General features: G+C 37.7%; 1 protein-coding gene across 1 annotated transcript in view; it reads right to left on the bottom strand.

The window, feature by feature from the left end:
• ETS1 (ETS proto-oncogene 1, transcription factor) overlaps positions 1-25,005 on the bottom strand; it is a 263,261-nt gene extending 238,256 nt beyond the window's left edge. Inside the window, exon 1 of the mRNA XM_053691556.1 lies at positions 24,867-25,005. Coding sequence (XP_053547531.1) covers positions 24,867-24,924 — 58 coding nt within the window. The 5' untranslated portion in view covers positions 24,925-25,005. The remainder of the gene's footprint in view (positions 1-24,866) is intronic.
• Between the last annotated feature and the right edge of the window lie 693 nt (positions 25,006-25,698).

Here is a 25,698-nt window from a genome sequence, read left to right as displayed (position 1 = left end):
CCTATAACTGGAACAGTGTTTAGGGTTTTTCGCCGCTTTAGTGGTTGGCGAACTTAACTAAGTGGGGCGTTAGAGTAGATTTAAAAAGTCTGTAGTATTCTCCAGGAAACCCGCCAGGGCCTGGAGCTTTTCCCGGTGTAAGGTCCTTGATTAACAGATGCTACTTCTGCTGGTGTGATTTTGGAATTAAAAAATTTACGGTCTGCCTCCGTTATACTTCTCAAGTTAGTTTGTTCTAGGAAGGAGCATAGTGCATGCAGTGTTTCCTCTGTGTGATCAACTTTTTTGCCGATGTATAGGGTACTGTAATAATGTGCAAATGTATCCACAATTTCTTGTGGGTTAGATGTGTTATTTCCTGTTGGGTTCTGTATTGTGGGAATTGAAAGGGATTGGTAGGTGTCTCTAATTTTCTTGGCTAAATACCTGTCCGGTTTATTAGCATAAATAAAATAGTTTGTTTTTAGTCTATGGGCTGTTTTTATAGCATGTTCATTCAAGTATGTAGCTAAAGTTTGTCTTTGATTTTGCAGATTCTGGAAGGTTTATTTAGAATGTGTAATTTTGTGTTCTCTTTCTAATGCTGATATCTAGTTTTGTAATTGTGCGATATAGGTGTTAATCTTTTTCTTATAGATCGAATTTTCTTTGATAAGGATGCCTCTAAACACCGTTTTTTGAGCTGCCCAGACAGAAATTGGATTGTTTGTTGTGTCTAAGTTAAGTTGAAAAATATTTTACCATTGCTTTAAGTAAGTTAATGTTAGTGACCAGGTTTTTGAGGCATGATGGGTCATATGTCCAGGATTGAATTCTATTCGGGTCTCTTAAGTGTCCCAACTTAACAAGTGAAATGGAGTGATCCAACCACATGAAGGGAATTATGTCAGCCGATCCAAGAACAGTTTAAAGTATTTGGCTAATGAATATATAGTCTAATTTGCAGTATGTGTTATGTGGTATCTGTGGTAACCCCGTAAAAAGACTTCCACGTGTCTATGAGAGTCAGGGGCATTAATAAGTCTATGACCTCCTTGGCCATAGAACCTAGTCTCTGCTTTTTTTGGGTGGCGTCTGTGGAGAGCTATATTTCAGTGCTTGGATGTCTATATTGAAGCCCCCCGCTAGAAGTATTCATTGTTTCGACCATCCCGTTAATAGGTGTGCAATTTTACAAAAAAAGGTGTGCTGGTCATCATTCGGGGCATAAAGGTTACATAACAGAATGTCCATGCCCTGCATCTGGCCATAAACTAGAATATATCATCCCTCTTTATCAGAAATTGTCTCTTTATGTAAGAACAGTAGGAAAGAGTGTATTAATATAGAGACTCCTCTTTTTTTAGTGTCTGAGGTGGCGTGGTAATGTTGAGGAAATTCCCTGGCCCAGTATTTTGGGATAACAGAATTAGTGAAATGGGTTTCCTGTAAATCTATAATGTTCGCTTGGAGGCGCTTGTATTGTGTAAGGGGCGTGCGTCTCTTTATGTCTGAATGGAGTCCTCTCACTTTGTGTGAGAGTAGGATGATGTTTGGGACTATAATTAACGGTTGTTAAGGGTATAATATGGTGCTCTGTTAAATATAAAACATCTCATAGCGGGTATAGTGTTGAGGATATAAGGAGAGTTTGTACCTCCAAAGTAGGCACTTCTTAATTTTAGTTACATTTCTATTGAGTAAGCAAGCAATACATCGAGACATGACAAAATAACAATAAAACAATACAACAATAAATTAACAATTTTGTTCAGCGTAATTTCGAGCTGAATGTTTTAATGAGGGGGAGTATAGAAGATATATTAATAATGTAAGTATTAATAGGTGAAAGATGGAGATATGGGGGAGAGAAGAGATAGAGAGAAGAGAGAGAGCAAAGAGAAGGAGAAAGAGGGAAATGAAGATTTAGAATAAGTGTGTCTGGGGTAGGAGACACCCAGAAATGATGCTGCAGAGAAGTATGTATGGAGACAATCAGAAAGGCAGAGGGGTTAGGCTGAATGGTAAATAGGATTATAATGCAAACCAGTTCCTGATGTGAGAGGTTGTAGAATGGAGGACCAGCTTGATATCAACACCTATGAGTGTCCACTGTTGTTGATTCAAGGCATATCTGGCTTAGTAGCCAGACAGGATTGAGGCATGAACCAAAAGATCCAATTAACAGGTCAGAACAGTCTTGGGACTTCACAATTTAGTTTTCCTTTTAGTGACCTTTGTCCAGCTTGATTTTTGATCGGTCTTCCTTGGCTCCATCTTGTCAGGAACATCAGCAGGTCCTAGATGTGAAGGTTACTCTGGAATTTCTAACCCCAAAGTGGTACATATGGATGGAATTTCTTCCGCTTCTTTTATCGTTGAGACTCTACCTTCTTTTATCACTTGTAGGACAAAGGGTAAACCCCATCGGTATGCAATCTGATTTTTCCTTAATAGAGAGGTGAGTGGTCTGAGAGAGTTGCAGCGCTGTAGTGTTCTGACATACAGGTCCTGGTAGAACTGAACGACATTCCTTTGGAATTTAAATGTGGGATTTTGACGGCCTGCCGCCAAAATTCTCTCTTTCTCAGGAAACCCTAGGAGCTTAACAATGACATCTCTGGGTCGCGCCCTGAGCACCCTGTGTCTCCTCCCTCTGTCTCATCAACAAAGGAGCTAAAAAGTTGTTGGAGATAGGAGGGGAGTTTCTTTGCCCCAACGGTTTCTGGTATCCTTTTTAATCAAATGTTTCTCCTTCTGGTCCTATTCTCCATGTCCTCCATCTTATCTTGGAGATCAGAAATAGTTTGTTGTTGGGAGGATAAAGATTGTGAGATCGTAAAAAGATCATACGAGAAAGTTTCCTGTTTTCAAGTGTCTCTACTCGATTCCCCATTTCAGCTATATCATTTTTTATATCTTTCAGACTAGCTTTCACCGATAATGGAGACTGTCAATCTTATCCCACAGTTTCTCGAAGTTCTTCAAAATGTCCTGTTTGGACACCAGTAGTTGTAGATCAGTTTTTGTCACAAGAGTTTGGTCTATCTGCGTATTTTGCATTCCTGCTTCTGAATCCGCATCAGCCTCTCCACCAGTTTTCACTATTCCTGTGGGTTTATTGGTTTTCTGGGATTTAAAAAAAGATTCTACATTTGTGAATTTGACAGTTTTGTCTCCCGGGTTGTTTAACTTTCTTGCTAACATGGTGGCAAAAGTTACGAGTATCTCCAGTCCACGGAATATGTTTCTCTCCTCTCCCTCCACCAGTGGGTAAAGCAGCAAAGATTCTGAGCTGTGGGGGAAGTGCCCCTGTTAGTCGTGTGTTAGTTAGCAAAGATTGTTTTGTTATCAGCTCTCTCAGAAATCTTGTTGTTGCTGTCTTGATTCCCTATCTTTACTCAGTAAGGATCTTATGGATTAGAATATGTAGAGAATCCACATTTGAGGTTTAAATAAACTATTTCAACTCCTCTCTGCCTTTAACGTTAGCTGAAAAATCTGCATCAATTATATCTCCATAGAAGCAAATGTGTAGGCCTCCAACCATGGGGATAGGTATCGACTCGATAAGTTAATGCTAGGGGTAAATTTTTGTTGCAGAGTTCAGTCCTACCCCTAATGTATTAACAGAATGGTGGCTTTAGAGGTTGCTCCCATTATGGGGTGATCTGATGAACATTGAGTGTACTCTTTTCCCTGCATCGGGATGACACTCAAAAGGTGACTTACCCATTTGGCAGCCCATTGCGGTGCAACTGTTGCCGATGGTAGCTTTTCACCCCTATGCCAGATCCGGATAGGTATGTTAACTAGTTAGCGATTAGAGTGTTTACTCCTCAGCTCTCCCGGATGTCCTTCGCATTGCCGCCAGTCAGGTCGCACCTCCGGTGCTAAATCAGGCCTCAACCACTTAACCTCGGGATCTCACATTGCTCCGTGGAAATGCTGTCAGTTCCAAGGTGTCTGATGGTCCCTCTGTATATTGCCAGTAAAATAGGAGACTATAAGTCTGTATATTGCGGCTTTTTTCCACCTTTTGCTGCTTAGACTGCCCGGAGCTCCAGATTCACATTGCCATCTTGGAGCTTGGTCAGGCTCCGCCCCTTGACTAATATTTTAAAGGGACATGAAACCCAAAATTTTCCTTTCATGATTCAGATAGAGCATAAAATTTGAAACAACTTTCCTATATACTTTTATTATCAAATTTGCTTGATTCCTTTGTATCCTTTGTTGAAGAAGCAACAATGTACTACTAGAAGCAAGCCAAACATATCGGATGAGCCAATGACAACATAATTTTGCAGCCACCAAACAGCAGCTTGTTCCTAGTAGTGTATTGCTGCTTCTGAGCTTACCTAAATAACTTTCCAATTTATCTTTTTAAACAATACAAATTCTGGAGTAGACTGTCCCTTTAAAATTGCATGCTCTATCACAGTGATTTTTAACCTTTTTGTTGCTGTGGCACACTTTTTTACATTAAAAAATCCTGTGGCACACCACCATCCCAAAATTTAAAAAGAATCACACATTGTAGCCTAATACAGCATATATATATACACATACACACAAACACACACATACTGTATGTATTGTGCTGTTATGCCATGCCTCCTACAAACTACCCCTGCACTGGGAGTAAAAAACAAGCAAAGTTTAAAAAATATGTCACACTGTTGTCAGTCTGCCGTGGCACACCTGAGGATCTCTCACGGCACACTAGTGTGCCACGGCACACTGGTTGAAAAACACTGCTCTATCAGAATCATCAAGGAAAAAAAAAATTGATTTCATGTCCCTTTTAATTACCGGAAAAGTGAGCAAAATTAAATTATATTGCAAATTTGATTTACTTTGTATAAAAGTTTTATACTACCATTTCAAAGAGTTTACTGTCTCTTAATTAAATTATAAAAAAAATAAATGTAGCCACCAATCAGCAAGCATTACCTAGGGTCCTGAACAAAATATGGGCCGACTCCTAAGCTTACATGCTTGCTTTTCAAATAAAGATACCAAGAGAACGAAGAAAATTTGATAATAGAAGCAAATTAGAAAGTTGCTTAAAGGGACACTGAACCCAATTTTTTTATTTTGTGATTCATATAGAGCAAGCAATTTTAAGCAACTTTCTTATTTACTCCTATTATCAATTTTAATTCATTCTCTTGTGATCTTTATTTGAAAAAGAAGGCATTTAAGTTAAGGAGCCAGACAATTTTTTGTTCAGAACCCTGGATAGCACTTGTTTATTAGTGGGTGAATTTATCTACCAATCAGCAAGAACAACCCAGGTTGTTCACCAAAAATGGACCAGCATCTAAGCTTACATTGTTGCTTTTCAAATAAAGATACCAAGAGAACGAAAATTTGATAAAGAAGTAAATTAGAAAGTTGCTTAAAACTGCATGCTCCATCTGAATCACAAAAGAAAAAAATTGGGTTCAGTGTCCCTTTAAAATTGCTGCTGTATCTGAATCATGAAATAAACATTTTGGGTTTCATATCCCTTTAACTACTAACTTGTTTAATTAAAACACTTTTATTGTTGGTTCCTCAAAATGAAGCACAGAGAAAACACGTTTTATGCCTCTGTAGGACTGTAGAAGACTGCAGTTCTGTATTTAGACAGATGTTCCATGTGAAAATGAAAAGTCATTTAACCTTCACTATAGGGGAGGGGATTTAAGATGACAAATGGTATTGACAAAGTTTCAAATAGGAAAAATGTAAGAAAAAATAAAAATGTATGGTATTTGGAAATGTGTGTATGAATATGTGTGACTGTACTTGAGATAAAGCGTATGAATGTGTATGACTAGGACTGACAGAGCTTATATGAATGTGCGATGATTAGGTTTATTGCGTGCCAAGGAATGTGGACTGTAACGTGAGAGTAATATTCAATTTCTGTGTCTGACAAAGAGCTTTGGAGTAACTACATTATTTTGGAATATATCAGTTCTTGGCTTACCAAAGGGAAATTTATAAATTAAAGGGACATTAAAGTCAAAATTAAACTTTCAAGCATGCAATTTTAAAGGGACAATCTACTCCAGAAGGTTTGTTTAATAATATAGATAATCCCTTTATTATGCATTCCCCAGTTTTGCATAATCAACACTGTTATAATAATACACTTTTTACCTCTGTGATTAATGTGTATCTAAGCCTCTGCAGACTGCCCCCTTATTTCACTTATTTTGATCAACTTGTATTTTAGTCAGTCAGTGCCCTTTGGTTTCAGTTCTTTTGATCGACTTGTATTTTAGCCAGTCAGTGTGCCCTTTGGGTTCAGTTCTTTTGATCGACTTGTAATTTAGCCAATCAGTACCCTTTGATAAGTAACTCCATGGGCATGAGCACAATGTTATCTATATGGCAGACATGAACTAGCACTGTCTAGCTGTGAAAAACTGTCAAATGCATTCAGATAAGAGGTGGCCTTCAAAGGCTAAGACATTAGCATATAAGCCTCCTAGTTTTAACTTTCAACAAAGAATAACAAGAGAACAAAGTAAATTTGATGATAAAAGTGAACTGGAAAGTTGTTTAAAATGACATGAATCACGAAAGTTTAACTTTGACTTGACTGTTCCTTTAAACAAAATTTCCAGTTTACTTCTGTTATCAAATTAGTATTGTTCTCTTTGTGACATTTGTTGAAGAGTAAACCTAGGCTTAGCAGAGGCAGTGCACTACTGGGAGCTAGCTGAACAAAGGTGAGCCAATGACAAGATGGCATATATGTGCAACTACAAATCACTAGATAATTCTCAGTAGTGCGTTGCTACTGTTGAGCCTACCTATGTAGGGATGTTCCACAAAGGATATAAAGAGAATAAAGCAAATTCTGAGTTTACTATTCCTATCATTTTTTAAAAACATTGCCATTTTATTTAGTAAAAAAACAAAGTTACTTTCTCTAAACCTTTCTGGTATGGTCAATAATAGATTACAAACTGGAGCATCTCAAAGGGAGGAGAAGCAGATGACATATTCCTGTTTTTTCAGCTTCAAAATAAAGCCAAACAGTGAGAAGTGCCAGTAAGTATTCTCGTGTTTGCCGGTAGAAGAGAATAAACTTGACATGTAAATCCCTCAAACACTAATGTAAAAAATGAGTATTAAATTGAAGACAACACCATTAAATATTACCATTTGTTTTGCATAAACAAGTCCTGTTTTCACCAGATATTCCATATTTATCTAGAATAGGCAAATGCCGTGAACATTATTTCACTTAAATGAATTCTCCAAAATATTCATCCATCCCTAATGTCTTTTTATCTTATATACTGTATATTGTCGATTTATCAACCCCTTCGCCCCGCTACGGCTGCAGATTCTCATCAAACCGTTGCTTCCCTAACCTTTTCTCCATCTCTTAGGTAGCAAATTTCAATCTCCCGGGCTCGTCCCAGTGTGTTTAGCTAGTTCCCGATAGTGCTGCTCCTTCAACAAAGAATACCAGGAGAATGAAGCATGTTTGATAATAGAAGAACATTGGAAAGTTGTTTAAAATTGTATGTTCTACCTTAATCATAAAGGAAAATATTTAAGTTCCTTATCCCTTTAAGCTATTATCTGTATTGTCCTGTATCTGTAAAAAAAAGGTATATGTGAGTATGCATATCTCAGTGTGATTATATATGCCTGTGAATGAGTCAGGTTGCGTGCATGTTTTAAGCAGCGTTTGGAAAACTGTATAACAGCTGGAAAAATGCATTTATTTATTTATTTGTAACCGACAGCCTTAAAGACGTCTGGATGTAAGCCTGGAAATGTCTGGGATGAATGTGCCAGCTCAGGAGATCATGAGGAGGGGAAACTAATCATATGTGAAATACATGTAAATATAACAATTTTACATAACTAAAAAAATGTTATCAATGTAATTCCTCTTGCTGTCTTAGTAATGTATAGGCATATGATCTAGTTAAATGATTTCAAGAGATCATAAACAATTGTGGCCTGATAAAATGGTCTTCTATGGCTGAGAAATGTGCAGCACTTTTTTGTCTTTTGATACATTTGAAGAATTACTTTTATGCCATTTTTGCTGATTCTTATTTATTTTTGGTTGTTCTGCTGACATATCACGGTGGAGAACTGATTTTTATGGGGCTGTGAATCCCCCATGTGGTTCCCATTCTGTTTGTTTTTTTAACAATTTCTCCTGGTGAAACACCAACCTCTTGTGCAAAAAAAGTTGGTAGAGAAACCCTTCTTAAAAAAAATATATCTGCATTGTCAAAGGCAACCTAAAACATTAACATTCTAGAGGGTGCTGGGGGGGGGGGGGGACAATGCAACCTAATTTATGACTGTAGCACCCTAAAATTTTAAAGATACCAGTAGTGACTGTTTTTTTTTTATCCTACACTCTAAGCAGAGCGAGAAGAGATGGAAAGGAGATTTCAAAATAAATAAACATATGATGAGGTAGTAAAAGATCCCCTTATCTGTACCAACTGCATCTTTGATACCTGGCTTTGTGGTCAACTTATTGAACCAAAAAGATTATGGTCTAGAAACACCCCTTCCTAACAGTGACATGAAAAGTAGCCTTACAGTTAGAGCTTTTGCACTGGACATCACGCACCTCTCAATTGCCCTGAATATTGCAGGATTCTAAGTGCTGGAGAGTTCTGCCCACTGTTTATAAAGCAACGTTTCCCATCAAGGGAAAAGTCTAACAGCTAGATTACGAGTTCTGCGTTATGAGTGAAAAAGCAGTGTTATGGCTCATCCCTAACGCCAGTCTTGTCAGTATGGGTGTACCGCACACCTTTTTGGCCGTCACGCAACGTCAGTACCGCACCTTTTAAAAAGTCCTTTTTCAATTGGACTTCCATAGCACCGGTATTACGAGTTTTCCTGGGAGGCTAAAAAGTGAGCGGTACACCCTATAACGACAAGATCTGTACCGCCATCTAAAGTCAGTAGTTATGGGTTTTACGTTACAAAGCTGTACCATAAAATTCATTACTAACGTGTTAAAAAGTACACTAAAACCCATAAACTACATATTAACCCCTAAAACAAGGCCCTCCCGCATCACAAACACTATAATAAATTTATTAACCCCTAATCTGCCGCTCCTGACCTCGCCGCCACTATTAAAATGTATTAACCCCTATTCCGCCGCTCCCCGACATCGCCGCCACTATAATAAACCTATTAACCCCTAAACCACCACCCTCCCGCATGGCAAACACTATTTAAATATTATTAACCCCTAATCTGCCGTCCGCCCACACCGCCGCTATAATAAACATATTAACCACTAAGCCCCCACAACGAAATACACTAAAAAAATATTAACCCCTAAACCTCTGATCTACCATATCACTAACTCTACATAAATATATTAACCCCTAATCCTAACGTAACCCTAACCCTAAGTCTAACCCTAACCCTAACATAACCCTAAGCCTAACAGCCCCTAACTTAAATATAATTCAAAAAATCTAAATAAACCTTACATTTATTAACTAAATAATTCCTATATAAAACTAAATACATACTTACCTGTAAAAAAAAACCTAAGCTAGCTACAAAATAACTAATAGTTATATTGTAGCTATCTTAAGTTTTATTTTTATTTCACAGGTAAGTTTGTATTTATTTTAACTAGGTAGACTAGTTATTAAATAGTTTGTATTTATTTTAACTAGGTAGCTAGTAAATAGTTAATATAAATACAAATGGATAGATTACGAGTTTTGTCGGTAAGGCCGTGCGTTGTTAACGCTCAGTTCCAGCTCACCGCTCACCTGCAAACAACACTGGTATTACAGGTTTTTATCAACCTGGCGTTAGCCTCTAAAAAGTGAGCGGAGAGCAAAATTTAGCTCCACATCTCACCTCAATACCAGCGTTGCTTATGGTAGCGGTAAGCTGGCTAAACGTGCTCGTGCACAATTTCCCCATAGGAAACAATGGGGCTGAGCCGGCTGAAACAAAGTCCAACACCTGCAAAAAAGCAGCGTTCAGCTCCTAATGCGCCCCATTGTTTCCTATGGGGAAACACTTTTAATGTCTACACCTAACACCCTAACATGAACCCCGAGTCTAAACACCCCTAATCTTACACTTATTAACCCCTAATCTGCCATCCCCGACATCGCCAACACCTGCATTATATTATTACCCCCTAATATGATGCTCCGTACACCACCGCCACCTACATTATACTTATGAACACCTAATCTGCTGCCCCCAACATCCCCGACACCTTCATTATATTTATTAACCCCTAATCTGCCGCCGCCAATGTCGCCGTCACTATAATAAAGTTATTATCTCCTAAATCTAAGTCTAACCCTAACCCTAACACCCCCCCCTAACAAATATAATTGAAATAAATCTAAATAAAATAACTACAATTAAATAAATTATTCCTATTTAAAACTAAATACCTATAAAATAAACCCTAAGCTAGCTACAATATAACTAATAGTTACATTGTATCTAGCTTAGGGTTTATTTTTATTTTACAGGCAAGTTTGTATTTATTTAACTAGGTACAATAGTTATTAAATAGTTATTAAATATTTAATAGCTACCTAGTTAAAATAAATACAAATTTACCTGTAAAATAAACCCTAACCTAAGTTACAATTACACCTAACACTACACTATAATTAAATTAATTCCCTAAACTAACTACACTTAAATACAATTAAATTAAACTAAATTACGAAAAAAACAAAACACTAAATTACAGAAAATAAAAAAATAATTACAAGAATTTTAAACTAATTACACCTACTCTAATCCCCCTAATAAGATAAAAAAAGCCCCCCTAAATAATAAAATTCCCTACCCTATAGTAAATTACAAATAGCCCTTAAAAGGGCCTTTTGCGGGGCATTGCCCCAAAGTAATCAGCTCTTTTACCTGTAAAAAAAAAAATACAATACCCCCCCAACATTAAAACCCACCACCCACACACCCAACCCTACTCTAAAACCCACCCAATCCCCCCTTAATAACCCCTTGAAGATCACCCTACCTTGAGACGTCTTCACCCAGCCGGGCACGAGTGGACCTCCAGAGGGGCAGAAGTCTTCATCCGATCCGGGCAGAAGAGGACATCCAGACGGGCAGAAGTCTTCATCCAGCCGGCATCTTCTAAAGTCTTCATCCAGCCGGCATCTTCTATCTTCATCCATCCGGAGCGGAGCGGGTCCATCTTGAAGCCAGCTGATTGCATCAGCCAATAGGATTTTTCCTACCTTAATTCCGATTGACTGATAGAATCCTATCAGCCAATCAGAATTCAAGGGACGCCATTTTGGATGACATCATTTAAAGGAACCTTCATTCGTCGGGAGTCGTCGGAAGAGGATGCTCCGCGTTGGCTGGCTTCAAGATGGACCCGCTCTGCTCTGGATGGATGAAGATAGAAGATGCCGGCTGGATGAAGACTTCTGCCCATCTGGATGTCCTCTCCTGCCCGGATCGGATGAAGACTTCTGCCCCTCTGTAGGTCCACTTGTGCTCAGCTGGGTGAAGACGTCTCAAGGTAGGGTGATCTTCAAGGGGTTAGTGTTAGGTTTTATTAAGGGAGGGTTGGGTGGGTTTTAGAGTAGGATTGTGTGTGTGGGTGGTGGGTTTTAATGTTGGGGGGTATTGTATTTTTTTTACAGGTAAAAGAGCTGATTACTTTGGGGCAATACCCTGCAAAAGGCCCTTTTAAGGGCTATTTGTAATTTAGTATAGGGTAGGGAATTTTATTATTTTGGGGGGCTTTTTTATTTTATTAGGGGGATTAGAGTAGGTGTAATTAGCTTAAAATTCTTGTAATTATTTTTTTGTGTTCTGTAATTTAGTGTTTTTTTCCCCCCCGTAATTTAGTTTATTTAATTTAATTGTATTTAATTGTAGTTAGTTTAGGGAATTAATTTAATTATAGTGTAGTTTTAGGTGTAATTGTAACTTAGGTTAGGGTTTATTTTACAGGTAAATTTGTATTTATTTTAACTAGGTAGCTATTAAATAGTTCATAACTATTTAATAACTATAGTTAAAATAAATACAAATTTGCCTGTAAAATTAAAATAAATCCTAAGCTAGCTACAATGTAACTATTAGTTATATTGTAGCTATCTTACGGTTTATTTTACAGGTAAGTATTTAGTTTTAAATAGGAATTATTTAGTTAATTTAAGTTATTTTATTTTGTTTTATTTAAATTATATTTAAGTTAGGGGGTGTTAGGGTAAGGTTTAGACTAGACTAGGTTTAGGGGTTAATAAATTGAGTATAGTGTGGGCGGCAGATTAGGGGTTAATAAATGTAAGTAGGTGTCGGCGATGTTAGGGACGGCAGATTAGGGGTTAATAAAATTTAACTAGTTTTTGCGAGGCGGGAGTGCGGCGGTTTAGGGGTTAATACATTTATTGAAGTGCCGGCGATGTCCGGTCGGCAGATTAGGGGTTAAAAACTTTAGTTAAGTGTTTGCGATGTGAGGGGGGGCATGGTTTAGGGGTTAATAGGTAGTTTATGGGTGTTAGTGTACTTTTTAGCACTTTAGTTAAGAGTTTTATGTTACGGCGTTAGCCCATAAAACTCTTAACTACTGACTTTTAAATGCGTTAGGAGTCTTGACAGGAGAGGGTTTACTGCTCACTTTCTCTAAGACTCGCAATACCAGCGTTCGGAAAATCCCATTAAAAAGATAGGATACGCAATTGACGTAAGGGGATTTGCGGTATGCTCGAGTCACAGAGAAAAAGTGAGCGGTACACCTGTACCTGCCAGACTCTTAATACCAGCGGGCATTAAAAAGCAGCATTGGGACCTCTCAACTTTTTAACCCTAACGCAAGACTCGTAATCTAGGCGATAGTTACCTGTAAAATAAAACCTAACCTGCCTTACACTAAAACCTAACATTACAATAAAATTAAATAAATTAAATTAATAAAATACAATTTACTAACTTACAAAAAAAATAAACACTAAATTACAACCCCCCCCCAAAATTATCAAAAATAAAAACGAATTACTCCTAATCTAATAGCCCTATCAAAATAAAAAAGCCCCCCAAAATAAAAATACCCTAGCCTATACTAAACTGCCAATGGTTCTTAAAAGGGCCTTTTGCAGGGCATTACCCCAAAGATATCAGCTCTTTTACATTGCAATAAAAAATACAAACAACCCCCCAACAGTAAAACCCACTACCCACCCAACCAAACCCCCCAAATAAAAACCTATCTAAATTAACCTAAGCTAAACATTGCCCTGAAAAGGGCATTTGGATGGTCATTGTCCTTAAAAGGGCATTTAGCTCTTTAATTGCCCAACACCCTAACCTAAAAAAAAATAACCCACCCAAAAAAACTTTAAAAAACCTAACACTAACCCCCGACGATCCACTTACAGTTATCGAAGTCCGGGCATCCATCCTCATCCATCCGGCAAAGTCCTCATCCAAGTGGCAAGAAGTCTTCATCCAGACGGCCTCTTCGATCTTCATCCAGCCTGCGAAGTCCCCATCCAAGTGACAGGAAGTCTTCATCCAGACGGCATCTTCTATCTTCATCCATCCGGCGCGGAGTGGATCCATCTTCAAGAAATCTGGCGTCCCTTACATTCCTGTTGGCTGAAAGATTTTTATCAGCCAATAGGAATTAAAGGGGAAAAAATCCTATTGGCTGTTGCAATCAGCCAATAGGATTGAGTTTTTATCCTATTGGCTGATCCAATCAGCCAATAGGATTGAGCTCTTTTTTTTTTTTACCCTTTAATTCCTATTGGCTGATAGAAATCTTTCAGCCAATAGGAATGTAAGGGACGCCATCTTGGATGACGTCACTTAAAGGGAACCTTCAGTTTATGGCGGCGACCGTAAGAAGAGGATGCTCTGCGCCGGATGTCTTGAAGATGGACCCGCTGCACCAGATGGATGGATGAAGATAGAAGATACCGTCTGGATGAAGACTTCTTGCCGCTTGGATGAGGACTTCGCCGGATGGATGAGGATGGATATCCGGACTTCAATAACTAAGTGGATCGTCGGGGGTTAGTGTTAGGTTTTTTTAAAGGGTTTTTTTGTGTGTTTTTTTTTTTTTTAGATTAGGGATTTGGGCAATTCGTAAAAGTGCTAAATGCCCTTTTAAGGGCAATGCCATTCCAAATGTCCTTTTCAGGGCAATGTTTAGCTTAGGTTTATTTAGATATGTTTTTATTTGGGGGGTTTGGTTGGGGGGTTTGCTTGGGTGGGTGGTGGGTTTTACTGTTGGGGGGTTGTTTGTATTTTTTATTGCAATGTAAAAGAGCTGGTATCTTTGGGGCAACACCCTGCAAAAGGCCCTTTTAAGGGCCATTGGCAGTTTAGTGTAGGCTAGGGTTTTTTTTATTTTGGGAGGGCTTTTTTATTTTGATAGGGCTATTTGATTAGGAGTAATTCATTTTTATGTTTGATAATTTGGTTTTTTATTTTTTGTAATTTAATGTTTATTTTTTTTTGTATACCTAGTTAAAAAAATACAAATTTACCTGTGAAATAAAAATAAAACCTTAGGCCTAGATTTGGAGTTTGGCGTTAGCCGTGAAAACCAGCGTTAGAGGCTCCTAATGCTGGTTTTAGGCTACCTCCGGTATTTTGAGTCACTCAAAAAAGGGTCTAACGCTCACTTTTCAGCTGCGACTTTTCCATACCGCAGATCCCCTTACGTCAATTGGGTATCCTATCTTTTCAATGGGATCTTTCTAACTCCGGTATTTAGAGTCGTGTCTGAAGTGAGCGTTAGAAATCTAACGACAAAACTCCAGCCGCAGTAAAAAGTCAGTAGTTAAGAGCTTTCTGTACTGTACTGATTGGATCAGCCAATCGGATTGAACTTTATTCTGATTGGCTGATTCCATCAGCCAATCAGAATATTCCTACCTTAATTCCGATTGGCTGATAGAATCCTATCAGCCAATCGGAATTCGAGGGACGCCATCTTGGATGACGTCATTTAAAGGAACCGTCATTCGTCGTTCAGTCGTCGGCCAGGATGGATGTTCCGCGTCGGAGGTCTTCAGGATGCTGCCGCTCCGCTCCAGATGGATGTCGATAGAAGATGCCGCCTGGATGAAGACTTCAATCGGATGGAAGACCTCTTCTGCCCCGCTTGGATGAAGACTTCAATTGGATGGAAGACTTCTTCTGCCCCGCTTGGATGAAGACTTCTACCGGATCATGGACATCTTCAGCCCCCCGCTTGGGCTTGGATCTGGACATCGGAGGAGCTCTTCAGGACGGATCGGTGAACCTGGTATGGTGAAGATAAGGTAGGAAGATCTTCAGGGGCTTAGTGTTAGGTTTATTTAAGGGGGGTTTGGGTTAGATTAGGGGTATGTGGGTGGTGGGTTGTAATGTTGGGGGGGTATTGTATTTTTTTTTACAGGCAAAAGAGCTGAACTTCTTGGGGCATGCCCTGCAAAGGGCCCTGTTCAGGGCTGGTAAGGTAAAAGAGCTTTTAACTTTAGTAATTTAGAATAGGGTATGGCATTTTTTATTTTGGGGGGCTTTGTTTTATTAGGGGGCTTAGAGTAGGTGTAATTAGTTTAAAATTGTTGTAATATTTTTCTTATGTTTGTAGATATTTTTTATTTTTTGTAACTTAGTTCTTTTTTATTTTTTGTACTTTAGTTAGTTTATTTCATTGTAGTTATTTGTAGGTTTTGTATTTAATTAATGTATTGATAGTGTAGTGTTAGGTTTAATTGTAGGTAATTGTAGGTATTTTATTTAATTAATTTATTGATAGTCTAGTGTTAGGTTTAATTGTAGGTAATTGTAGGTATTTTATTTAATTAATTTAATGATAGTATAGTGTTAGGTTTAATTGTAACTTAGGTTAGGATTTATTTTACAGGTAATGTTGTAATTATTTTAACTATTTAATAGCTATTGTACATGGTTAAAATAATTACAAAGTTGCCTGTAAAATAAATATTAATCCTAAAATAGCTACAATGTAATTATAATTTATATTGTAGCTATATTAGGATTTATTTTACAGGTAAGTATTTAGCTTTAAATAGGAATAATTTATTTAATAAGAGTTAATTAATTTCGTTAGATTAAAATTATATTTAACTTAGGGGGGTGTTAGTGTTAGGGTTAGACTTAGCTTTAGGGGTTAATACATTTATTAGAATAGCGGTGAGCTCCGGTCGGCAGATTAGGGGTTAATAATTGAAGTTAGGTGTCGGCGATGTTAGGGAGGGCAGATTAGGGGTTAATACTATTTATTATAGGGTTAGTGAGGCGGATTAGGGGTTAATAACTTTATTATAGTAGCGCTCAGGTTCGCTCGGCAGATTAGGGGTTAATAAGTGTAGGCAGGTGGAGGAGACATTGTGGGGGGCAGATTAGGGGTTAATAAATATAATATAGGGGTCGGCGATGTTAGGGGCAGCAGATTAGGGGTACATAGGGATAATGTAAGTAGCGGCGGTTTACGGAGCGGCAGATTAGGGGTTAATAATAATATGCAGGGGTCAGCGATAGCGGGGGCGGCAGATTAGGGGTTAATAAGTGTAAAGTTAGGGGTGTTTAGACTCGGGGTACATGTTAGAGTGTTAGGTGCAGACGTAGGAAGTGTTTCCGCATAGCAAACAATGGGGCTGTGTTAGGAGCTGAACGCGGCTTTTTTGCAGGTGTTAGGTTTTTTTTTCAGCTCAAACAGCCCCATTGTTTTCTATGGGGGAATCGTGCACGAGCACGTTTTTGAGGCTGGCCGCTTGCGTAAGCAACTCTGGTATCGAGAGTTGAAGCTGCGTTAAAAATGCTCTACTCTCCTTTTTTGGAGCCTAACGCAGCCTTTATGTGGACTCTCAATACCAGAGTTATTTTTATGGTGCGGCCAGAAAAAAGCCGGCGTTAGCTACGCAGGTCCTTACCGACAAAACTCTAAATCTAGCCGTAAGATAGCTAGAATATAACTATTAGTTATTTTGTAGCTAGCTTAGGTTTTTTTTACAGGTAAGTATGCATTTAATTTTAAATAAGAAATATTTAATTAATAATTGCAAGATTTATTTAAATTATATTTAAGTTAGGAGGTGTTAGGGTTAGGCTTACGTTAGGGTTAGGGTTATACATAGGGTTACGTTAGGGTTAGGTTCAGGAGTTAATAACTTTAGAATAGTGGTGGCAGATTAGGGGTTAATAACTGTAATGTAGGTGGCGGCGATGTTAGGGGCAGCAAATTAGGGGTTAATAACTAATGTAGGTGGCGGCGATGTTAGGGGCAGCAAATTAGGGGTTAATAACTGTAATGTAGGCAGGGGCAATGTTAGTGGCAGCAGATTAGGGGTGTTTAGACGTGGGGTTTATGTTAGGATGTTAGGTTTTAACATTACTTTTTCTTTTCCCCATAGACATCAATGGGACTGCGTTACAGAACTTTTCATTCTGCGATCGCAGGTGTTAAGCTTTTTTAGGCCGTCTCTCCCCATTGATGGGGAAATCGTGCACAAGCACATCAAAGCAGCGCTTGATTTCGGTGCGGTATGGAGCTCAACGCAACCGTATCGCCCACACAAGCCTGCTTTTTGTAAACCTGTAATAGCAGCGCTATAGGGAGGGGAAATAACGCCAAAAATGTTACAGTCGTTAATTTCCCTATAGCATTCAAAACTCGGAATCTGGCTGTAAGTTACCCGGAACTTCTCCCCCCCATGAAATGCTCACCTAAAGTCATTATTTTACCAACACGGCTGGCATTTTTAAAGTTCAGATCAATTTAGAAATTAAATAATAAATACAGAAGCAAAAGCCCTGTCGTGTCAGTTCAAGAAAGCTTTCTATGGGGGACAAACACTCCTGGGTTTAGTTGCAGGTGTTTTACAGATTCCTCAGGGACAGCAAGGACTATGAAAATGATATGGTCTTTATTTGGACTAAGGGTTATAGGAGACAAGTTAGAAAAGATAAGTCAGAGAGCAATAACCAGACAGGTACACAAAACAATAAGCCTGGGAAAGCAAAAAATAGGAAGAGAAATAGAAACAGGAGAAGAGTAACATTTAGTGATGTTGAATACACAAAGAGGGATCAGTCTCAGGAAGGGAAATGGCTACATCAGATGAGAATTCACACTCAGAGGAAGAGTTAGAACAAATTATATTCCCTCAACCCCAGATCTCCTTTCAGACCCAAGAAGAAAAAAACAAACAGTTAATACTACATTTAATAAACAAGGTGCAAGACCAAAAGTAGTGTCTAGTACACAAAATGTTACTGCCAATATAAATACCACAAATGTACAAATAGGAACAGGTTTTTCAAAAGGTACAGGAGACCCCAAAATGCAGGGGGGGGGGGGGGGATAGATACAGAAAAGCAAAAACATAACCACTATCAACTAAGAGAACAGAAATTGAGAGAGAAAGAATAGGACCTAACAATGCTGTCATTAATTTGTCCTCAATACCCCTAAATGCCACTGAAATAAGAGTATTAAATCTTGGTCTGGGCTTTTGTCCCAATGAGGATTTCAACCTATTTCAGAAAATCTTGGATCTCAATAAATGTATTAGAGCTTTAACTTTGAAAAAGTTCTTCCACAAAGAAACAAATGGTGATCCGATTATGTCTGAAATAGATGGAAACACTCAAGAAGGTAACTTTGACAAGAGTAATTTATTTATTGATGTTTGTAACACAATACAAGAGGAACAAGAGAAGATACAAAATACACAAAAAATGGGCCAAATTTCTAGGAGTAACCCCAAGATTTACGAAAAAGACCTTTTTATCCAACACAAACTAGAGGTAAACAATTGGAACTTTTACAAAAAAGGGTAATGGAAGATTTAACATCCCTCCATAAAAACAGGAGAGGTATAGGGAATAAACAAAATCTTAGCAAAAAAGCAGTCCAATCATTAGAAAAAAACAATAAAATAGTGATCCAGAGATCAAATAAGGGTAACAGTATAGTAGTCTGTGACACATCCTGGTATATCTCAGAGTCAAATAGACAACTGGAAGACACAAAAGTATATAGAAAACTTTCCATTAATCCTATATATGTCATACAATGGAAGCTTTTATCCCTGCTAGATGATGGTTTAGAAGAATGTAACAAACTGTCATATCATTACCCCTCTAGTAGCTTATATGTGGTAATATCTGTCCCTTTAAGGTTTACTCAGAGACATATCAGATCTTCTATAAAAGGAGGGACTAAAGCACTGCTCAGGTGCTTGATAATTGCAAATGTATGGGTAAAGCAGACTTACTGCAACTTTTACCTATTTCCTAAATTCAACAGATTGGATAAACTCTTTTCAGACAAAGAATATCCTTACCAAACTCGTTATATTCATTCTACTATAATCTGAAACCATTCATCAAACTACTAAAGATTTCACATTCAGATCGCCTCTCACACCAAAGGATTTTCACAGCACTCTGACGTCATCTCTAATTCAGCGTGTGTACACGGAAGTCAGAACACGCTGTCTGCAGGGACGCTGAACACGGAGTGTTACCTCCGCTAACGGATCATCATCTCAGCTCCTCTCAACTATACTGGACCTGTTCCCAACTTTCCTTGCCTTAACGATTTATACGCAAGTATTTAGCATAAGAGACTGCCTTAAAACATTTGTATACAACTTCTAATAAGAATAACTACAAGTTCGAATGCCTAACTGAATTACTTACTACAGTGTTTTCCTGTCATATTAATACCTGCTATAATCTACAATTATACAGAAGAAACTGTTTACTACTGTGTTTGCCTGTCACATTAACTCTCTAATACATGTTGAACTCAATCAGAGACTTAAACTAGCGCTTAACCATTGAAGTGATATATAAAAGTCCAGGTATACATCATCATTAATACCTGTGACTACAAGCTCACTTTCCATCTCATTACTTGTTCATGTTATTCCTAAGAGGTATCAGTTTTCACTCACCATTGATAACTGCATAAATAGGAATAACTACACACAAAATATTTGTTTATCCATAAGTGTTTATTAGGGATATTGCACAAACAGAGAAACCTTTGGAGATCTTTATGTAGCATACCCTAGAGTACTCACTTCCAAAAACACACAAAGGTCTAGAAAATGTAAAAGGTAGGCCAATTGTCTCAGGTCTGGAGTCCATTCTGGAGCCACTCTCTGAATGGATCAATGGAATATTACAACCCTTTAGTACCTCTCATGTACTAAATATTTTTGACAAGTTTTATTGGTTGAATACCTATAGCTGGCTCACTATAGACGTTGTCTCGCTATATTCATCCATTCCCCATGATTTGGGACTTAGAGCTATAGAGTATTACCTATTATCAAAAACAGATTTTGACAGAATCTTTATCGAATTTATCATTACAGCAATTACATTTCTGCTTGAACACAATTGTTTCATGTTTAAAGGTGATTACGATCTCCAAATACAGGGAACGGCTATGGGGGTGAAGTTTTTACCCTCATAGGCTTGATTATTCCCTGATATTTGGAGATAGTAATCCCTTTAAAGGTTCCCTTTAAGAGATTTATAGATGATCTCATTTTGGTTTGGGATGGTGATAAGGTGGGAGTTGACCTATTTCTTTTATATCTGGACAAAAATAATAGTAACATACAGTTTACATATGAATGGAATAAAGAGATGATCAACTACCTAGACATCCAACTAAAAGGGAATGAAATCAAAGAGATAGTTACTACAGATTTATATAGAAAACCGATTGCTGGAAATGCATTAATGCATGCATCCAGCAATCACCCTAAACATGTGTTTAAAGGAATCTAATTAAAGGCCAACTCATGAGGGTGAAGCGTAACTGCTATGAACAAACAGACTACTATAAAGCAAAAGAGGAACTAACCAAGAGAATGGTAGATAGGGGTTACCCAATCGAGCTAATCAAACATGTTGGCCAAGAAGTAGACACTATAGATAGGTCAGTCTTATTAAAATTAAAAGGTAAAAGAAAAGAAGATAATAAGCCTATCTTTGTGACCAAATATTCCAACCAGTTTTTTGACATTTGTAAGATTATTAAAAAATATCTACCCATAGTTTATGGGGATAAAGCACTTAAAGAAACTATTGATAAAGGTTGTAAATTTGTATACTCTAGGTGAGGACCCTAGGGAATACGCTATCCCCTAGTATGTTAAGAAATCCTAAAATAGTATCTGGAAGCTCATGGCTCTCCACTTTTGGTACATACAGATGTGGAAGCAAATGCTGTCTGGCCTGTGGTTATATCAATGTAACCAAGACATTTAAGTCTCACATTGCCAGTGAGGAATTTAATGTTAGAGGGTGTATACATTGCTCCTCTGAATTTGTCATATATTCAATTGAATGTACAGAACACAAAGGGCAATATATAGGGATGACTGAGGGATGTGAGAACCTGCATTAGGGAACACGTCATATATTGAAAACAACAAAGCTTGTTCAGCTTTGGAACAACATTTTATCGATATCCACAATCAAAGCCTACAAGCTTTTAGATGGAATGCGATAGAACAAATTTAAAAAAACCTAAGACTTTGATTTGGGAACTATAATGTTGTATGAAAGTTCAGATTCTGCCCTTAATGGTTAAATAAGTCTATTGAAAAGAGGTGCATTTATGATGGATTGTATTAACTTTGTGATATACGGAATCACTGTTGCTATGTTTCCTTGATTAAGCCGGTGTTTATAAACTTTGAACCGGTAGCGGCTGACTATGGTCTATGACTACGGCAAACTTGTAAAGCTGAAACACGTCAGACCCGTTTTCCACCACCTGATGCTTTTTATATTTGAATAAAACCTAAGTTTTCTATACCGGTAGCTATCCTCTTTCTTGTGTTTTACAGATGGTAAGAGGGTGGGTGATGAAATAGTTATGGGTTTTGCATAGGCAGGGTTCAGGCCAGGGGGAGTCGAATGTGTTCTGAGGGCAGAGCCAGGTAGTCCAGGGGCAGGGGGTGTGGTTAGGCAGTTGTGGGGAATGGGGCATGCCTAAAAGGACATGTAGTAATATTTTTTACCTTTTACCCTTCTCTGCCCAAATGGGGGGTTGCAAAATAGAAGATCAGGGGCGCTTTTAGCTACAGAGTTATGCAGTATAATTATTTATACATTATGCTAATGAGCAAGGTTGGTATTTTTTCCATAGAAAGATGGCAACCCTATACACAGTACACCTGCAGCACCAGCCCTCAAAACAGATGTGGACTTTACCCACATATCACCACTTCTCCCTCTACCAGGAAGCCTGTTGGCAGCAGACCATCTCAATCAAGGGACCAAGTGGGTCTAATGGACCCAGGAATCACTTGACAAGGGGCAGCACTGCAGTTACAACAACTCCTTTGCCCCTTAAAAAGCAGAGAGCGGTTTTATCTGTAATTATTTCTAAACAGAATTAAACTGCACATTTACTAACACACTTTAGTACCTTTGATCAATGTAAGACCGACTTTAGACATTTAATTTACTTATCTATATGGCAATACAATAAATACTGAGTCGGATGGGAATGGACACTGATTATATGCCCATTGCTATGCAGCTCAAAGGGTTTTTAACTGGGTTCCCACTCACCAGTGAAGACAAACTGACTTACTGAAATAGAATTTTATCATTGGAGCTATTCTGCTTGTACCTCTCCTGAAGAACATTGCTATACAGAGAACTACTAGGGACTAAAATGTCCTCTGGCTGTATTGTCCAATTAAAGCAATTGGATAAGTAAAATGCAACATTAAGACTTAGCCTATACACACTGTAGTGGTATGTGGGATCACCTTTCATTAAAAGCTACAACTATTCTCCCTTTTTGAGATCACTGGTTATAGCTAAAGTTGCATACACTTGAAGGCTGTAGAAAATGTTTTTTTATATGTAGCATTACATATTATATGACTAGTGTTTGTGTGCTAGGTTACAACCTAACTGCCGCCTTTGGGTCAGATTATGAGTTGAGCGCAAAATATTGCTTACGCTAAAGCGATACTTGCTCTTAACTGAGTAATACCAGCACACACTAATGTGCGCTGTTATTATGAGTTAGGTGCAATGCAAACGACCTTGCCTTTGCACTGCACGGAAGGATTGCGCTCTTCCATAAGCTCCAATGGGAACCTCGTTCAGAGGCAGTCATACACAGCATGAGAACTAGCACAGCAAAGAGGGTAAGTAGCGCAGGGATGGGCAGCAATTTTAAATATATATGTATATGATTATATACATATATATATTTATGTGTTTATGTGTGTATATACACATACATATTTATTTATATAAGCATATACATATATATTTATTGGGAACACACAGTTCCCGTGGACAAATATTTAGCCCCTTAAAACTGCCTAGTGCAGTATATTTTTATGGAAAAAAATGCTACATTTTTTTCGTAAAAATATAAAAGACCCTTTATTTTATGGGCATTTGTGGAGCTTTTAGAAAATTAACTAGCGGTCTGATCTTGGGTTAATTTCCTGAGTGCTAATTGCTATCGTGAGATTACGGTAGCAATAACCAGCCACTTGTATGGTTGGTTATTTAACGCGCGCCCGCAAATGGGCAAATGAGTCCGCTTACGGGCTTGTGATAAATTAGTGTTCCACTTGTAATCTAGCCCTTTATGTGGTATTATAAATATGTATAACAAACACTATAATATATCTAAACCAAAGCAAAATAGAACAGTTTTGTCTCAGACTCATTTGATCAAGACATCACTTACCTATATATTAAAACATCTCTTATAAAACAGTAGTAGTTATGAAAGCCAAGACTTGCAGACAGAAACATCAAATGAGGTGAGCAACGTATTAAAATAAAACAAAAATTCAGTTACTGTTACTCAATTAATAGTGATATTATGAGTAAAACAGAAAATAGATTGTGCAGCTTCACTTACTGGGAGGTTTGACTCATAAACCACACAGACATTGTTGAGAAGAATTGTTAGGTGTCTGATCAACAACACAAACTAAACTTCAGAAAGCAGTGAGTACTCCGTAAAACAGCCTTAATCTTGTTAGATCCACCCTAAACAATACACTTGTATTACTTAGAAGAGTATTTGCTCTGAAATTTAGTGCACACATAGTATTAATCTTTCTTGCATTTTATATTAAAGAGATACTAAACCCATTTTTTTTTCTTTCATGATTCGGATAGAGCATGCAATTTAAAACAACTTTCTAATTTACTTCTATTATCACATTTTCTTTGTTCTCTTGGTGTCTTTATATGAAAAGTAGGAATAAATACTTAGGAGTTGGCCCATTTTAGGTTCAGCACCTGGGTAGAGCTTACCGATTGGTGGCTAAATGTAGCCACCAATCAGCAAGCAATATCCAGGGTACCAAACCAAAAATGCGCCGGCCCCTAACATTCATTCCTAATTTTTCAAATAAAGACACCAAGAGAACAATTGATAAAAGTAGTGAATTAGAAAGTTACTTAAAATTGCTGCTTTGTCTAAACCATGAAAGAAAAGAAATGGGTTTAGATAGTATCCCTTTAAACTCTGTGAAATTGTTGATCTAGTAGCTCATGTATAATGGTGCTAACTGACCGTAGCAGAGGACATACAACACAGCGGTGTCCAATACTTTGGAAACTAAAACTTTACTCTTACATATTCTAATATAGTTTTAAAAATAAATCTGCATGTCATTCCCAGGCTAAACTGTGATTGAAATACAAATTTATATTTAGCATGTATTTAGTTTCCCTGCTTTAGATAATAATAAAAACAACAAAAAAAAAATGCAAATGTAAAAATTAAAACTTTAAATAGAAGCATTTTTACATTTAAGACTGAAATACGTTCATGCACTTTTCACTTCTGACTTTTGTTTCACCACAATATAAAACAATTGTACCTGTTCTGCAGTTGTCCGTGCTGGATGGCACTTCTTGAATAGTCAGATCATGCCACATTTGGTAGCCACATTTTTGTGTATATCCATTCACTGGCAATCTACACGACACATGTGCATCTTGGAAACTTGACACAGGATTCTGCATCTGTATGAACAGATGATCAAACATTTAGAAAATGCTCAAAACTTACAAATAATAGCAAACTAATCAACAGTCTGTGCTTACGCCATTAGGTCAATACAGGTATACTTCGCTTTACAGCGATTCGCTAATACAGCGATTCGCTAATACAGCGCTTTGTGGAGCTGAAGTTCAACCTCCAAGGATTTTGAAACAGTGCTGTAATCATTGTGAGATTGCTAGAAAAGTAACTGGCACTATATTGTTATGCTTAGTACACTCTGTTTATAGCATTACAGTGCAATCTGTGTCTCAGTGCTATAGTCTGGCAAATTGTACTACAGTAATTGTCACTATTTTACAGGTACAGTATTTATTGAATACTAATTGAATACTGTGCTGTGCTAGTGTTAAACTAAACATAGCACTATTGCACCCCTAATCTATGTTAGTTCAAACATGTTTTCAGGATTTTAAACACTGAGAAGAAAGCTAAAACTGCCTTGTTTCACTTTAAGGCGGTTTTCACTTTACAGCGGGGCTTCGGACCCTAACCCGCTGTATGAGCAGGGTATACCTGCACTATTGAAATCCATATTAAAACCAACATTTAAATCCAAGTAAAATGTTTAAAGGGCCATTAAACACTGGAGATCTGAATAACTGAAACATACACAATAAAATGACAAAGCTAAAGCACTTATTTTAAAT

Source organism: Bombina bombina, chromosome 8, assembly GCF_027579735.1.
Source record: "Bombina bombina isolate aBomBom1 chromosome 8, aBomBom1.pri, whole genome shotgun sequence".
NCBI lineage: Eukaryota > Metazoa > Chordata > Amphibia > Anura > Bombinatoridae > Bombina > Bombina bombina.
The sequence above is the reverse complement of the archived record's forward strand: the minus strand, read 5'-3'. Positions and strand labels throughout refer to the sequence as shown.